The sequence below is a fragment of the Camponotus floridanus genome, unplaced genomic scaffold (genome assembly GCF_003227725.1).
Source record: "Camponotus floridanus strain SB8 unplaced genomic scaffold, Cflo_v7.5 scaffold65, whole genome shotgun sequence".
NCBI lineage: Eukaryota > Metazoa > Arthropoda > Insecta > Hymenoptera > Formicidae > Camponotus > Camponotus floridanus.
This window is the reverse complement of record NW_020229825.1, coordinates 947,815-965,556: the sequence shown is the minus strand read 5'-3', so window position 1 is coordinate 965,556 and position 17,742 is coordinate 947,815. Positions and strand designations below refer to the sequence as shown.

Genomic DNA, 17,742 nt, shown 5'->3' with positions numbered 1-17,742 from the left:
AATTGTTCTCTTTTATAAGTTTAAACAAAATTCAATATAATATATATATCAATTATGTTTTAGTTATCGAAACACCGCCTAAAATCAATCCCGACACGCCTAGAAAATATAAAACAATGAAAGGTGACGATGTTGATGTCATTGTGAAATTTACGGCTACGCCAACTCCAATTGATGAGTGGACTGTCAATGGCCGCATTCTTAAAAAATCCAAACGAATCCTCACATCCGTCGACGAATGCTCAGCCGTCTTAACAATTAGAGATGCACAAGAAACAGATTTCGGTGATTATAATCTACAATTAACTAATCCTCATGGAGAAGATGGTATAGAAATCAATATTGTCGTCGTGCGTAAGTATTCATCTATCATATCGAATATTCGAATAATTTTTCGAAAAGAATATGTAAAATAAGAAAAAAGAAATGTACACATACAATTAATGTATTTATTACAGAGTTACCTGGAGCACCAGGAATTCCAGAACCTCTCGAAATAACCGACAACAGTGTTACTCTCCACTGGAAGGAACCAGATTCAGATGGATATTCTCCGATCGTGGAATACATTTTGGAATATCGCGAAAAGACGGAATCTTCGTAAGTAATTTATGAATTTAATAAATTATTACTAATAAATATTTATTCAATTCTCCACAACTTGATCAATATGTAAAGAAATTATATGAATTATAAAATTATATGATTTCTTAGGTGGAGCAGAATCACCGAAACAATAAGTGAAACCACGTACAAGCTAACGAATTTGACCGTTGACAAGGAATATACCTTCCGTGTGACAGCAGTCAATGAAGTCGGATCAGGCGAGCCATCGCCGAATACGCCATATCTAAGAATTTCCAAATTATTAGCGTCTGAACCGCCAACCATCCTAGAAGCGCTCAAGAGCATCGTGATCGGATTAGGAGAAACCGTCACACTTTCTTGCATAATCGGTGGTATACCGACACCACATATTGCATGGTACATCCCTTTTTCTTATTTAAACTAGATATGCCATTTATAGTAATTAAACTCTCAAACTGTATTTCGGAAATCATCTTCTAGGTTGAAGGATGGTAAGATTTTCGAAGACAATGACATCACATACGAAAACCGCGTGGCCAAGTATACGATTCGAAAAACTACAGAGACATCGTCGGCCACATTCACGGTTAAAGCACAAAATGATGCGGGAACGGCGGAAACATCGTGTCAATTAAAGATTCAAGAACCTCCAAAGATTACTTGCGATGAAAACTTTACGAATCAGAGACTAACAGTAGGCGACAAATGGAGGGTCGAAATACACTTCAGTGGTTTCCCAAAACCGAAAGTGGCGTGGACAATGAATAATAAAAAAATAACTGACAAACGTATTTCCATCAAGACTGAGGAAGATACATCTGTTATTACGATTTCTTCGCTCGTCAGGGATGATACAGCTGTCTATACAGCGAATGTGACAAACGAAGCCGGTAGCTCATCGATCGAATGTCATCTTCGTGTTATAGGTTGATATCTTTTATATATTTTTCATGATTTTTCTTTTGCTTTTTCTTTTAATAACTCTGGATATTTGATAACTAACAAAATAAACTATTTAAAATTAAATTTGATAATAAACATTGTAGATAAGCCGAGCAAACCTCAGGGACCAGTAATCGCGAAAGAAATCAGACAAGATCGCGTTACTATAGAATGGCAACCGCCGATCGATGACGGTGGTGCAGAACTAGAAAGATATACCATCGAGAAATGCGAAGCAAGTAAAAAAGTTTGGACAAAAGTGGGTGATGTCGACAAAGAAGTCGAAAATTTCTGCGCGCAGAAATTGCAGCAAAACGTCGATTATCTCTTTAGAATAGTCGCTACAAACGCAGTTGGAGCTTCAGATGCTTTGGAATCCGAGCCAATTAGAACAAGGACTTCATTCGGTAAGAAAAAGATTTTAATGATTTTGATAATAAAAAAAATATAACGCTATAACAATTCAATTAAAAAGAAATAATAATTAAATCTTTAATTTGATCTATAGAACCACCGGGCCCGCCAAGAGGACCGTTCGAGGTCTCTGGAATGACGAAAACGTCGTTCACGATCAAATGGGAACCTCCAGAGAATGACGGTGGTACGCCTATCACAGACTATATTGTCGAAATAAAAGAGACATCAAAGAAAGCTTGGCGAAGAGTTAGTACCTTATTCATTTTCACCACATCACAGGCATTACAATCAAAATTGTATGCGAATATTTTCGTATATTATACTTTTTCAGGTTGCAAGCACAAAAGGGGACGTCACAAATGTTATTATATCCGATTTGAAAACGGATACATCGTACAATTTCCGAATAACAGCTAAAAACAGCGTCGGTACTGGTCCTCCGTATGAAGTAGAAGAAGCGATTACAGCCGGAAAACGACCGAGTGAGTTGATTAACTATTCTTTAAATATCTCTTTCGCTTATTCCTCCTTCTCAATCTATTAACTTCCGAAATGTCGCTTAATTATTAACGCTTTCGCTTTTGCTCAGAAATAATAAAGCTCACAGAAAACAGCATATATGCGCTATTAGGGATATTTCCGTCCACAAAAATGGTCGTCGTTAAGAGTAAGTCGCTTATATCCTGCTATTTTTGCTCTTCTTTTTTCTGTTATTATAAATATAATTTGTTATGATATAAGATAAAACATTATGCAATAAACGTATTTTAAATATATTTTTTAGCACCACCTTCATGCCCTCTAAATGTTCGAGCGACCAATGTTACAAGCAAAAGCGTCACTCTTAGTTGGTCACCACCCGCTACCACAGGAGGATCAGAATTAACAGGTGAATTAGCACATGTGAAATAGCACAAAACTTTGATATTCTTTATTTCAATGTTATTTTAATATTGCTAAATATTTCATTTTGTTGCAGGCTATATAATTGAGAAAAGGCCATTAATCGGAAAAGGTGCTCGATGGACAAAGATTGTTACTTTGGACGCTACAACAAATCAATATTGGGTAGAGAACTTGAAAGAGAGCGAATTTCTCTTTAGAATCTTTGCCGAAAATAGCGTAGGACTTAGCACACCGACCAATTCCGAGCCAGTCACATTGAAAACTCATGCCAGTGAGCTTATGCTACCGTTAAATTATTACTACACTGAGGGAAAAATTTTTTTAAATCAAATAAATTTGTTTTCTTGAAACTTTTGCTTTAAATGCAAGGAATTGTTTATTTCATTTAAGCAAAAGTATTTAATTTTAATTAAATATGCATGTTATATTAAGTACATTATTTTCATTTATATATTTTTTATATTTAAATACTATTATCGTAAAATATATACTATAATTTATTAAATTAAGTATATTATTTTTTAAAATTAAAAAATTAAAAATTTTTGGGAATAAAAAATGCATTTTAATAAATATTTTGTAAAATTAAAATAAAAATATTTAATTAAAAATTATATTTTTTAAGCATATATATTTTTTTAAACATAAGTAAATAAATACTTAACTTAAACAAACAGACGTTTTGAATACAAGTGAATACGTGATTAGTACCCACCGAAAAAATAGCTTTCTTGAGTCAACTAAAATTTTTTTATTTCAAGATAATTTTTTCCTCAGTGTATGTAGTAAATAATTATACGATCTATACATCGTTTTATTTTTAATCTTTTCATAGACGTTCCATCTCCGCCTACCGCTCCGTTAGAAATGAGGCAAATCGCGGCGAATACGATGGTAATCGAATGGGGGAGACCCGAATCGGACGGTGGTGCACCTTTGGAAGGTTACAAAATCGCTATCAGAGATGCGAAGAAGACCATGTGGATGGAGGTAGGCAGAGTGAGCGCAGACATCCAGAAACTGAACATTCGTGATCTGCAAGAGAATCACGAATACCTCGTGAGAATTTTTGCACGAAACGAGATTGGATTCAGCGATCATTTGGAATCGGAAGAACCTTTTAACATCGTGCCGAGCTCAGGTACAATCTCTCCACTATCTCTTATTATTTTTCCACTCTTTGTCTCGTCGCTTGAACGAGATTTTTTGATTTTAAATATCTATTCTTTTATTACCGCAACAAGTACAAATTCAACTAAGTTTTTGTTTCCTCGACAGAACTGTCATTCGTGGAACCGATCGCTGAAGCTATGGACAAGGGCGAGACTGCATCGGTCAGCTTCAGTACGGAAAATACGAGTTCGTGGTTGCGGGAACATAATATGGATGCCGATATACATTCATACGCGAGAGCGAGATTACTTAGGAAAGACGAGTACTTTTTCCGCATTTGGCACTATGCTAAACAGCTGTTTGAATAAGCATTTGTATATGTATATATATAATTTTGAACACATTTATATCTCGTAGCCGTAACAAATATAATCGATCTTTTCCGCACATATTTAATTTTTTTCTCTACTTTATTAGAATTGTAATAATATTGTAATAATGAATCTGTATTTGTGCCGAATTATCAGTGCAATGACGACAGTGCCATGGATTAGTTCTCTTATAAAACCAACTTATGTGTAGCAAATAGAAATTAAGATTCGACACGAGAGACTGGACGAGTGCTTATAGAGTGCTAATCTAGTCAGGATAAAGTAATCTTCTCTTTAATGTCTATCCGAACACTCAGGAAATGTACTAAATATCGTACACGAACAATTCGCTTTTTGTTTTAGTGCGTTTCATCGTTTTAGGAAAATTTTATGCTCGTGCACAGTTTCAGAAATTTTATGTTCTATAGATTAGCAAAGGTTCATATACTCGGCATTCTTAAAGTTTTATTCACGATTTAGCGAGACAGTAATGCGTTAGATATCTCCATATCCAGAATTTTCCAAAAACTTGGTATTCTACACTTCTAATGATGTACTTATATAATATATTACGTGACTACGTAATGTTCGTTTCTACTTGCATAAGACAAAGCCACAGTTTGCGATGGTAATTTTAGTATTTATTCTTCAAGCATATAATGTATATTTACTGTTTCTTGTTACTATTATCATCATATGCTTAATTCTGATAATATCATAAAAATAAGATCGATACATCAAGATTAATGAAATGAAGAAATACCACGCGTATTTGATAAATGAGACGTAAAATATAGGTGCCAATAACATCATTGTAATTAACCAACGACGCGTCGTATACTTCACATGATTTATATTGTAAAATATTTTATCGATTAAATTATTATAAATTATGATTCAGTATTTTTAAATTTGTAACAAATCCTATATGCATGAAAGTCACAAATTTAAATATAAAAACGTTGATTGATGTTATTTACAAAATTTAATATGTATTCGTTGAAAATGAAAATCTTTAAAAAAATCCCTTCTATATAGATAATATTATTTACGACAAAAATGTTTGTTTGCATTTAAAAAATACAATTTATGTATATATAATTTACATATACATAAAAAAAGGAGCGGAAATTTTTCGATTTTACTTACATGAAAGTGCAATGGAGTATTGAGCACTTGTGGCGGGATTGACTCCATATTATTATCAAATATATGTAATCTTGCATGTTCTACAGTAAGGAAGCCAAGCCAAATGATATTTGTTTGACGAACAAGTACAGCTATTAAACCTATATAATATTATTTTAATTTGTTTCAACTTTAATTTTATTTTCTCTTTCTTATGATTTATATAAATATAATGTAATTACATGCAAATTCTATCATTTTTGTGTACTTATGTTGGTGTTAGAAACAATATTACGAGTGCTATATTTACAGATATAACATCTGTATAATAAAAAAAGCATCAAAATGATGAAAAAAGGATAATATTGTAGGCCAGTGTAAGTATTAATCAATTATTCCATCGCTCTGTTCATTTGCAATATTTTTTTATAAATAAGATAAAGGCATATTCCAAATAAATTCATACATCTTATGCATGTAATACTGCATATTAAAAGGTGATAACATCGCAGTTGTAATAAGACACAAATCTGGCAATATAATAATTTTTGGAACCCACTAAAAATAATTTAATTTGATTTATTTTTGAGAATTGTATGCAATACTTAAAAGCAAATTATTTTTATGCCATGTATTACCTGCTTAAAATTCCATGCACAGCATCATATTGTCTATGAAAAGCTTCATCAATGAAATAATGTGGTTGAATACGATTGAGATATAAAAAAATTAATATAATTCTTGTAATGAATAACATTAATGTGGAATATATAAATATTTGATAATTTAGTTTTATGTAATTGAGATGAGATACAAAATCCACGATTACTTTAAAAATGTGTCCACAAATGTTATTTAACATCAATAGCTGCACATTCGTCAAATTTATGCTACCACGTTAAATGCCTCATCACAGCAGCTTGTTTTGATTAAGTTAATCTAATCTAACCAATTATATTATGCTCTTCATTAAAACGAGTAAAACTATACCATTGCTACATCATTGCATACATTTAATATGATTAATATACTATGATAATAAAATGTATTACACTAATAATTAATTATTTTTAAAGCATGATAAAATTCACCTAGCACATGCCAGTATTTACATTCAACATGTGAGACAGAGAGGTTAGATTAGGTCTATTACAATCTAACAATCCTCTACTTTTTCAAAGGAAAATTAAAAAATCTTAATAATCACCTAATAGCCCTAACAATCCTATTTCTCGATTAAGTGAAATTATTCGAGGAAAGCCTATCTCTAATCACGTACATTTTAATTACGTGCCCTAATTACATTCTCTAACCGCATGCCCTAACCGCGTGAATAAATGTCCGACATTACGTATTACTGTACGTAAAGCTTTTCTTCAGGCCAATTGAACTTACTTTTCGTTGATTCTGGCCACTTTCTCGCTCGATCTCTAATCAGAGATCGAAAAAGGAGATAAACACTCCTTCTTTTGCCGATTAATTACCGGCAAATGAGCGTAAATATTTCACGCTCATCGTAACGATCGCTCGATTTTACGATCGTTTCTTAAATATTTGAATATAACTTTATTTTAACTCAAATAAAGCCAAATTACTACAAATTTCTATATACTATATTTTCTAATAAAATATAAAATTCATGTACGTGTATAACTTTTATGATATTACAAATTATTTAATTAATTAATCGTTTAGCTTTATTTTAAGTTAAAGTAAAATTTAAAAACAATATCTACAAACAAATTCTACAATGGATGAGCTATGATATAAGAAATTAGAATAAAATAAGTGCGCGTTATAAGAATAAAGTAGTATCAAAAATTGATAAAATTGTTAAAATTATTAATGCGTGCTCTTGATTTAATAAACTAGTCAAGTCTTTACAAAAAAAATTTTCTTATCTTGATTCTCTTTTTTAAATTAATACTTCAATATATTTTCGCAATAGATGCAAAGTATTTCGAAAGAATTTATTAAAAGTTATTTAATTTAATCTATCCTAGCTCATCCATTTTAAGGCAACGGACTTACTCTACAATTCACAATCTACAATCTACAATCTACAATCTACAATCTACAATCTACAATCTACATCTACAATCTCTACGAATCCGTTACCTTAAAGTTAAATAAAAGTTTTTCTCACTCACCGGCACTGATGCGCAACAGCGGAGTTGTTGTTATCGAAGCTAGTTGTCTGTAACATACAAATATAAAATTCATTTATATTAATGCTCACAAAATGCAATCAATATTTCAAAAAATTTTTATCGCGCGGAATTTTATATCCGATGTGTAAAATAATAAGCGGAGATAAACACGTGTGGAAAATTTTTATAAAATTTTAAAACTGTGTTTTAAGAAAGTTTTTTAAAAAGTTTTATATAACTTTCATAAAAATCTTTCTCTCTAATTTTCTCTTTAATTCATTTAAATAATAAGATCGAATTATTATGCGTACGATTTATAACAATTGATATACAAATAATAAATATTCACCATCAGGTTGCTCCGCTGATGCAAGATGCCTCTCCCAGGCCTCCTCCTCCTCTCATGTTGTTGACGCGCGATACTTTCAACGGCACTCCCGCACACACGAGCGATATTTTTATATCGCTATTTTCGTTATTTTTCGCGCGATACTAAACGGCACTCCCGCACTAATTCGGTACGAATAAAAATTTTGTCGCGCGATGTATATATTTAATATATATATACTTTGTCCGACACTCCCGGTTTCGGTACGAGCGAAAATCCCATTTCATTTCGCGAGAATCAATTTCGAGCCAACAGGTCGGGAATGCAACGATACAACGAGCAAAGATTAGGCCCGAACCGGAAAGAAGACGAAACGATTGACGGAATAGAGGAAAATAAAGTTCACCAGCTCTTTTTCGCGCATAATTATCCTATCTCATATCGAACCTGGACCCGCTAAGCACGATTTCAAGTGACCCGCACGGATGCTATATCACTAGCGTAGTACACAAGGCTGATAGACGGTAAAAGAAGAGGATACCCACATTTTTTAAAAGCTAACATTCAGCAATTTAGAAAATGGGGAGGCAACCCCTTTTACCGAGCGAAAATCGTGCCTAGGGGAATCCACTCGACTCCTCGACAGGGTTAACACACGCTAGGCGTGTGGCTGTAGAGTAGACGAGCAAAGAGAAGGGACCCATTGACGACCATTTCGAACAATCGATCGAGTTCTAACCGATTCGGGCCAAATCAATTGACGAAGCAGAGCGTGTTCATCACTAAGCCGATCGAGCGCGAAGCATCGAACCCGCGCGCCCATGTACATTTTGTACTGGACCTACGTTCTGCGCGGCCGGCATCACCAAGTGCCACGTTGCACAAGGCGCGAGTACGTCGCAAAGCAACGACTCGATGAAACATCCCAGTTAGTTGGCGTCGGAAGGAGAGACTCGTTGACAAAAACGAAATTGGGATTTTGAAAACGCGAAAACGCGATAACGCGATAGTACTATAACGCGAAAACGCGGTTACGAAGCGCAGCCGTCCGCGGCACGTTGACGGCACCGACGACGCGAAAGGGTACTTAGCTTCCCTTTCAGGTACCATAAGATTTATCGTAAATAGAAAAATTTAAAATAAATCTCAAGGCACCATCAAAGTACTAAGCCCTCCCACCACGACAAGGTGTACCCCATGGGAGGGTTATATTATATATAATTTTATATATAATATAATATATACAATTGCAGCATTTATTTTGCAATATAGTATATAAATTTAAATTTGCATAACAAGACCGTAAAACAAAATCATTAGGACGGTATTGTTCATGTCGGATATTATGTTATTCATTGTTGAAATTCATTATTAAAATATAATATAATTGGAAATGTAATACAACATAATTTAACAATTTTTTTTTTTTTTTTTTTTACGTGGGGAAAATGCGCCTTATGCACACCCCGCCGGGACCTATTTAACGGTCCCGTCGGGGTAGTGTTGGGCTCTCCCCGCCGCCATTTTAACGGCAGGGACTACCAACTAAAAACCCCACGCGCCTATCCTTAGTCTTCCAACGCACAAGTCCCCGGAACCATATGCATAAGGAGCATTATATGGAGTAGCCCTAACAAACTACTATCCTATTATATGTTCATAATATTCACTATATTCAATATTATATACATTCAATATATATTCACAAATATCTGAAAAAAATAATTTTCTTAATATCTTCGATATTAAACTTTAATACTATAAGCTGTTTAGACAAATTTATATAAATAAAATTAATGAAATACAATTAATGAAATTATATATATCTCAAAATATATATAAATATATAAATTTTATAAAAATTATTATTTAAATTAAAATTTTAAATACATAAATACACAAACATCTATATATAAGAAAATAAACATATAAATTTTATATAAAAATTATTATTTAAATTAAAACTTTAAATACATAAATACACAAACATCTATATATAAGAAAATAAACTTATAAATTTTATATAAAAATTATTATAATTTGAACTAAAACCTTAAATGTATATATAAGTATATAAATACATAAAGTTTGTAAAAATTACTATTTAAATTAAAACCATAAATATATAAATAAATGAATATATAAATTTTCGAAAAGTTATTATTTAAAAATATTATTTAGATTAAAATTTTTTTTGAAATTTTAATAATAAATCTTTTCCTATAAATTCTATTCATTCTTTAATATCTATTCTTTAATATCATTCTTAATTCTATATTAAATCTTTCAATTTCTATATTTAAAAATAACTTATAAATTCATAAATATACGAAATTTATTATTCATATTACTAAAAAATAGCTTAATATATAAATTTGTATGTTAAATTTTTCATTTAAAATTTCGTATTACATATAAGTACATAAATTACATATAAGTACATAAATTTCGTATTACATAAGTACATAAAATTTTGCAAAAAAATTCGTATTACTATACAAATTATAGAGTGTTAACAATTTAATTTTCATCCTTATATAAATAAAATACCTATAAAATAACACTAAAAAAATATTGATCCCTTAAAAGTTCTTAATATTAATAATATACGTGGGTCGTTCGATAAGTTTGGTAAATTTCCGTGAAATTCAACGAGTATTTTGCAAGTATTGAGACAGTCTATTTTTTCGACGGTTAAAAAATTGGAATCTCGTACGACTAAATGTATAGACTTCAATGGAGACTATGTTGAGAAATAACGTAGATTTTTTCCAAAACAATGTGTTTTACTTGCTTTTTTACCAAATTTATCAAACAACCCTCGTAATTATTGAAATATTTATTAATTTGATTTCCCTAATATTATTTAAATCTACATTTCCTGATTCCTTAAAAGATACATAATATAAAATCAGCTAAATTAATGACATAATAGCCCTAATAATCCTCTACTTTTTGAATGGAAAATTAAAAAATCTTAATGATCACCTAATAGCCCTAACAATCCTATTCCTCGATTAAGTGAAATTATTCGAGGAAAGCCTATCTCTAATCACGCATATTTTAATTACGTGCCCTAATTACATTCTCTAACTGCATGCCCTAACCGCGTGAATAAATGTCCGACATTACGTACTATTGTACGTAAAGCTTTTCTTCAGGCCAATTGAACTTACTTTTCGTTGATTCTGGCCACTTTCTCGCTCGATCTCTAATCAGAGATCGAAAAAGGAGATAAACACTCCTTCTTTTGCCGATTAATTACCGGCAAATGAGCGTAAATATTTCACGCTCATCGTAACGATCACTCGATTTTACGATCGTTTCTTAAATATTTGAATATAACTTTATTTTAACTCAAATAAAGCCAAATTACTACAAATTTCTATATACTATATTTTCTAATAAAATATAAAATTCATGTACGTGTATAACTTTTATGATATTACAAATTATTTAATTAATTAATCGTTTGGCTTTATTTTAAGTTAAAGTAAAATTTAAAAACAATATCTACAAACAAATTCTACAATGGATGAGCTATGATATAAGAAATTAGAATAAAATAAGTGCGCGTTATAAGAATGAAGTAGTATCAAAAATTGATAAAATTGTTAAAATTATTAATGCGTGCTCTTGATTTAATAAACTAGTCAAGTCTTTACAAAAAAAAATTTCTTTTCTTGATTCTCTTTTTTAAATTAATACTTCAATATATTTTCGCAATAGATGCAAAGCATTTCGAAAGAATTTATTAAAAGGTATTTAATTTAATCTATCCTAGCTCATCCATTTTAAGGCAACGGACTTACTCTACAATTCACAATCTACAATCTACAATCTACAATCTACAATCTACAATCTACATCTACAATCTCTACGAATCCGTTACCTTAAAGTTAAATAAAAGTTTTTCTCACTCACCGGCACTGATGCGCAACAGCGGAGTTGTTGTTATCGAAGCTAGTTGTCTGTAACATACAAATATAAAATTCATTTATATTAATGCTCACAAAATGCAATCAATATTTTAAAAAATTTTTATCGCGCGGAATTTTATATCCGATGTGTAAAATAATAAGCAGAGATAAACACGTGTGGAAAATTTTTATAAAATTTTAAAACTGTGTTTTAAGAAAGTTTTTTAAAAAGTTTTATATAACTTTTATAAAAATCTTTCTCTCTAATTTTCTCTTTAATTCATTTAAATAATAAGATCGAATTATTATGCGTACGATTTATAACAATTGATATACAAATAATAAATATTCACCATCAGGTTGCTCCGCTGATGCAAGATGCCTCTCCCAGGCCTCCTCCTCCTCTCATGTTGTTGACGCGCGATACTTTCAACGGCACTCCCGCACACACGAGCGATATTTTTATATCGCTATTTTCGTTATTTTTCGCGCGATACTAAACGGCACTCCCGCACTAATTCGGTACGAATAAAAATTTTGTCGCGCGATGTATATATTTAATATATATATACTTTGTCCGACACTCCCGGTTTCGGTACGAGCGAAAATCCCATTTCATTTCGCGAGAATCAATTTCGAGCCAACAGGTCGGGAATGCAACGATACAACGAGCAAAGATTAGGCCCGAACCGGAAAGAAGACGAAACGATTGACGGAATAGAGGAAAATAAAGTTCACCAGCTCTTTTTCGCGCATAATTATCCTATCTCATATCGAACCTGGACCCGCTAAGCACGATTTCAAGTGACCCGCACGGATGCTATATCACTAGCGTAGTACACAAGGCTGATAGACGGTAAAAGAAGAGGATACCCATATTTTTTAAAAGCTAACATTCAGCAATTTAGAAAATAGGGAGGCAACCCCTTTTACCGAGCGAAAATCGTGCCTAGGGGAATCCACTCGACTCCTCGACAGGGTTAACACACGCTAGGCGTGTGGCTGTAGAGTAGACGAGCAAAGAGAAGGGACCCATTGACGACCATTTCGAACAATCGATCGAGTTCTAACCGATTCGGGCCAAATCAATTGACGAAGCAGAGCGTGTTCATCACTAAGCCGATCGAGCGCGAAGCATCGAACCCGCGCGCCCATGTACATTTTGTACTGGACCTACGTTCTGCGCGGCCGGCATCACCAAGTGCCACGTTGCACAAGGCGCGAGTACGTCGCAAAGCAACGACTCGATGAAACATCCCAGTTAGTTGGCGTCGGAAGGAGAGACTCGTTGATAAAAACGAAATTGGGATTTTGAAAACGCGAAAACGCGATAACGCGATAATACTATAACGCGAAAACGCGGTTACGAAGCGCAGCCGTCCGCGGCACGTTGACGGCACCGACGACGCGAAAGGGTACTTAGCTTCCCTTTCAGGAACCATAAGATTTATCGTAAATAGAAAAATTTAAAATAAATCTCAAGGCACCATCCAAGTACTAAGCCCTCCCACCACGACAAGGTGTACCCCATGGGAGGGTTATATTATATATAATTTTTTTTTATATATAATATAATATAATATAATAATTGTAATTAATAAGCTCTCTGTAAAAAATAATTAAATGGAGTGAGACTAAAAGCTCTCAAATCCTTTATTCTCATTCCATTTAATAATATAATATATAATATATAATAAAATATATATATAATTTAGAATTTATTTTGAAATATAGTATATAAATTTAAATTTGTATAATAAGATTTCGATTAAATTGTGTATTTAATTAACAAAAATTGAGAAAATTCAAAGCATTGGTTGAAATATATTTAATTCTAATATTATATTCTAATATTATATTCTAATATCATAAAGAAATATTATAATAAGCATCGATGATCGAAATATCAAAACATGATCTCTTATACTCTTTTATGCATAATCTGTTTCAATTTTTAATCGCAATAATGAATGATTGCGATTCGATAAAAATTTATCGTTGCATTACAGTTTCATGGCGTTAATTAATTTTTAATTATTTAATATTTATTAATATTCATAACAAATTATGTTTCACATTTAATCATAATCGTGTTTAACAAAAAAAATTATAACATACGAAGCGTTTCTCACCACTACTTTATTACTCGAGAGTCACCGTGCGAATGATGACAAAGCGGCACCGTATAGCGCGCTACTGTTTATATTTTATATTGCCAAAATCAAACATCGTTATCGATAATTCGTTACCGAAATATTTTATATATTATAAAATATACATTAATGTAAATATTAAATTATGAAAGTATTTAATTTATTGATTAAAATTAATTATTTATCAAACAATTCACGCAGTCTTTTGTTATGCTAATTAATTGCATCTATAATTGGATTGTTTTACTTCGCGTTCTCTCACATCCCAAATTATATTTAAATTATCAAGTAGAACGATAAAGTAACGTATGAAATATATTTGTAATTCTAAATATTAAATTAATAATTATTGTCTGTAAAAATCGCATTTATCGAAGTGATTATTTCATATTTTAAATCCTTATAATTTCATAGATTTTCGATTAAATTGTGTATTTAGAAAGATTGAGAAATCATAAAGCTTTGAATCGAAATATATTTAATTCTAATATTATATTCTAATATCATAAAGAAATGTTATAATAAGGATCGATGATCGAAATATCACAACATAATCTTTTATACTCTTTCATGTATAACCTGCTTCAATTTTTAATCGCGGTAATCAATGATTGCGATTTGATAAAGAATTCGATCGTTGCTATACTGTTTCATGTCGCTAATTAATTTTTAGTTAAGTAATTTTTATTAAAATTTATAGTAAATTATGTTTCCATTCTAATTGTCATCAAGTTTAGTAAAAAAATTATAGTATACAAAACGTTTCTTACCACTACTTTATTACTCGAGAGTCACCGTACGAATGATGACAAAGCGGCACCGTATAGCGCGCTACTGTTTATATTTTATATTGCCAAAATCAAACATCGTTATCGATAATTCGTTACCGAAATATTTTATATATTATAAAATATACATTAACGTAAAATATTAAATTATGAAAGTATTTAATTTATTGATTGAAATTGATTATTTATCAAACAATTCACGCAGACTTTTGTAATGCTAATTATTTGCGTCTATAATTCGATTGTTTTACTTCGCGTTCTTTCATATCCCAAATTATATTTAAATTATCAAGTAGAACGATAAAGTAACGTATGAAATATATTTGTAATTCTAAATATTAAATTAATAATTATTGTCTGTAAAAATCGCATTTATCGAAGTGATTATTTCATATTTTAAATCCCTATAATTTCATAGATTTTCGATTAAATTGTGTATTTAGAAAGATTGAGAAATCATAAAGCTTTGAATCGAAATATATTTAATTCTAATATTATATTCTAATATCATAAAGAAATGTTATAATAAGGATCGATGATCGAAATATCACAACATAATCTTTTATACTCTTTCATGTATAACCTGCTTCAATTTTTAATCGCGGTAATCAATGATTGCGATTTGATAAAGATTTAGATCGTTGCTATACTGTTTCATGTTGCTAATTAATTTATAGTTAAGTAATTTTATTAAAATTATAGTAAATTATGTTTCTATACTAATTGTAATCATGTTTGGTAAAAAAATTACAATATGCAAAGCGCTTCTTACCACTACTTTATTACTCGAGAGTCACCGTACGAATGATGACAAAGCGACACCGTATAGCGAGCTACTGTTTATATTTTATATTGCTAAAATCAAACATCATGTTATCGATAATTCGTTACCGAAATATTTTATATATTATAAAATATACCTTAACGTAAAATATTAAATTATGAAAGTATTTAATTTATTGATTGAAATTGATTATTTATCAAACAATTCACGCAGACTTTTGTAATGCTAATTATTTGCGTCTATAATTCGATTGTTTTACTTCGCGTTCTTTCATATCCCAAATTATATTTAAATTATCAAGTAGAACGATAAAGTAACGTATGAAATATATTTGTAATTCTAAATGTTAAATTAATAATTATTGTCTGTAAAAATCGCAATTATCGAAGTGATTATTTAATATTTTAAATCCCTATAATTTCATCGATTTTCGATTAAATTGTGTATTTAGAAAGATTGAGAAAACTTAAAGCTTTGAATCGAAATATATTTAATTATAATATTATATTCTAATATCATAAAGAAATGTTATAATAAGGATCGATGATCGAAATACCACAACATAATCTTTTATACTCTTTTATGTATAACCTGCTTCAATTTTAAACCGCGGTAATCAATGATTGCGATTTGATAAAGAATTCGATCGTTGCTATACTGTTTCATGTCGCTAATTAATTTTTAGTTAAGTAATTTTTATTAAAATTTATAGTAAATTATGTTTCCATACTAATTGTCATCAAGTTTAGTAAAAAAATTATAGTATACAAACGTTTCTTACCACTACTTTATTACTCGAGAGTCACCGTACGAATGATGACAAAGCGGCACCGTATAGCGCGCTACTGTTTATATTTTATATTGCCAAAATCAAACATCGTTATCGATAATTCGTTACCGAAATATTTATATATTATAAAATATACATTAACGTAAAATATTAAATTATGAAAGTATTTAATTTATTGATTGAAATTGATTATTTATCAAACAATTCACGCAGACTTTTGTAATGCTAATTATTTGCGTCTATAATTCGATTGTTTTACTTCGCGTTCTTTCATATCCCAAATTATATTTAAATTATCAGTAGAACGATAAAGTAACGTATGAAATATATTTGTAATTCTAAATATTAAATTAATAATTATTGTCGTAAAAATCCAATTATCGAAGTGATTATTTAATATTTAAATCCCTATAATTTCATAGATTTTCGAATAATTGTGTATTTAGAAAGATTGAGAAAACTTAAAGCATTGAATCAAATATATTTAATTCTAATATTATAGAGAAATATTGTAACAAGTATCGATGATCGAAATACCACAACATAATCTTTTATACTCTTTTATGTATATCCTATTTAAATTTTTAATCGCGGTAATCAATGATTGCGATTTGATAAAGAATTCGATCGTTGCTATACTGTTTCATGTCGCTAATTAATTTTTAGTTAAGTAATTTTTATTAAAATTTATAGTAAATTATGTTTCTATACTAATTGTAATCATGTTTAGTAAAAAAATTACAATTTGCAAAGCGTTTCTTACCACTACTTTATTACTCGAGAGTCACCGTACGAATGATGACAAAGCGGCACCTTATAGCGAGCTACTGTTTATATTTTATATTGCTAAAATCAAACATCATGTTATCGATAATTCGTTACCGAAATATTTTATATATTATAAAATATACCTTAACGTAAAATATTAAATTATGAAAGTATTTTAATTTATTGATTGAAATTGATTATTTATCAAACAATTCACGCAGACTTTTGTAATGCTAATTATTTGCGTCTATAATTCGATTGTTTTACTTCGCGTTCTTTCATATCCCAAATTATATTTAAATTATCAAGTAGAACGATAAAGTAACGTATGAAATATATTTGTAATTCTAAATGTTAAATTAATAATTATTGTCTGTAAAAATCGCAATTATCGAAGTGATTAATTTAATATTTTAAATCCCTATAATTTCATCGATTTTCGATTAAATTGTGTATTTAGAAAGATTGAGAAACTTAAAGCTTTGAATCGAAATATATTTAATTATAATATTATATTCTAATATCATAAAGAAATGTTATAATAAGGATCGATGATCGAAATACCACAACATAATCTTTTATACTCTTTTATGTAA

The 17,742-nt window shown here is 30.3% G+C and overlaps 2 protein-coding genes across 10 annotated transcripts in view; one reads left to right on the top strand and one right to left on the bottom strand.

The window, feature by feature from the left end:
• LOC105251526 (titin) overlaps positions 1–5,230 on the top strand; it is an 83,889-nt gene extending 78,659 nt beyond the window's left edge. For 8 of the 9 annotated variants that reach the window (XM_025413328.1, XM_025413327.1, XM_025413330.1 and 5 more), the window contains 12 exons: positions 64–354; positions 459–600; positions 715–984; positions 1,069–1,514; positions 1,635–1,937; positions 2,039–2,193; positions 2,279–2,429; positions 2,537–2,614; positions 2,732–2,836; positions 2,927–3,124; positions 3,689–3,994; positions 4,132–5,230. In XM_025413328.1, coding sequence (XP_025269113.1) covers positions 64–354; positions 459–600; positions 715–984; positions 1,069–1,514; positions 1,635–1,937; positions 2,039–2,193; positions 2,279–2,429; positions 2,537–2,614; positions 2,732–2,836; positions 2,927–3,124; positions 3,689–3,994; positions 4,132–4,334 — 2,648 coding nt within the window. In that variant the 3' untranslated portion in view covers positions 4,335–5,230. The remainder of the gene's footprint in view (positions 1–63; positions 355–458; positions 601–714; positions 985–1,068; positions 1,515–1,634; positions 1,938–2,038; positions 2,194–2,278; positions 2,430–2,536; positions 2,615–2,731; positions 2,837–2,926; positions 3,125–3,688; positions 3,995–4,131) is intronic. The other variant, XM_025413325.1, reaches the window with a different exon arrangement.
• A 13-nt stretch (positions 5,231–5,243) lies between these two features.
• The window catches only part of LOC112639450 (poly(ADP-ribose) glycohydrolase ARH3-like), a 21,869-nt gene continuing 9,370 nt past the window's right edge, over positions 5,244–17,742 (bottom strand). The window contains exons 3-4 of the mRNA XM_025413347.1: positions 5,487–5,626; positions 5,244–5,261 (exon numbers count right to left, since the gene is read on the bottom strand). Coding sequence (XP_025269132.1) covers positions 5,244–5,261; positions 5,487–5,626 — 158 coding nt within the window. The remainder of the gene's footprint in view (positions 5,262–5,486; positions 5,627–17,742) is intronic.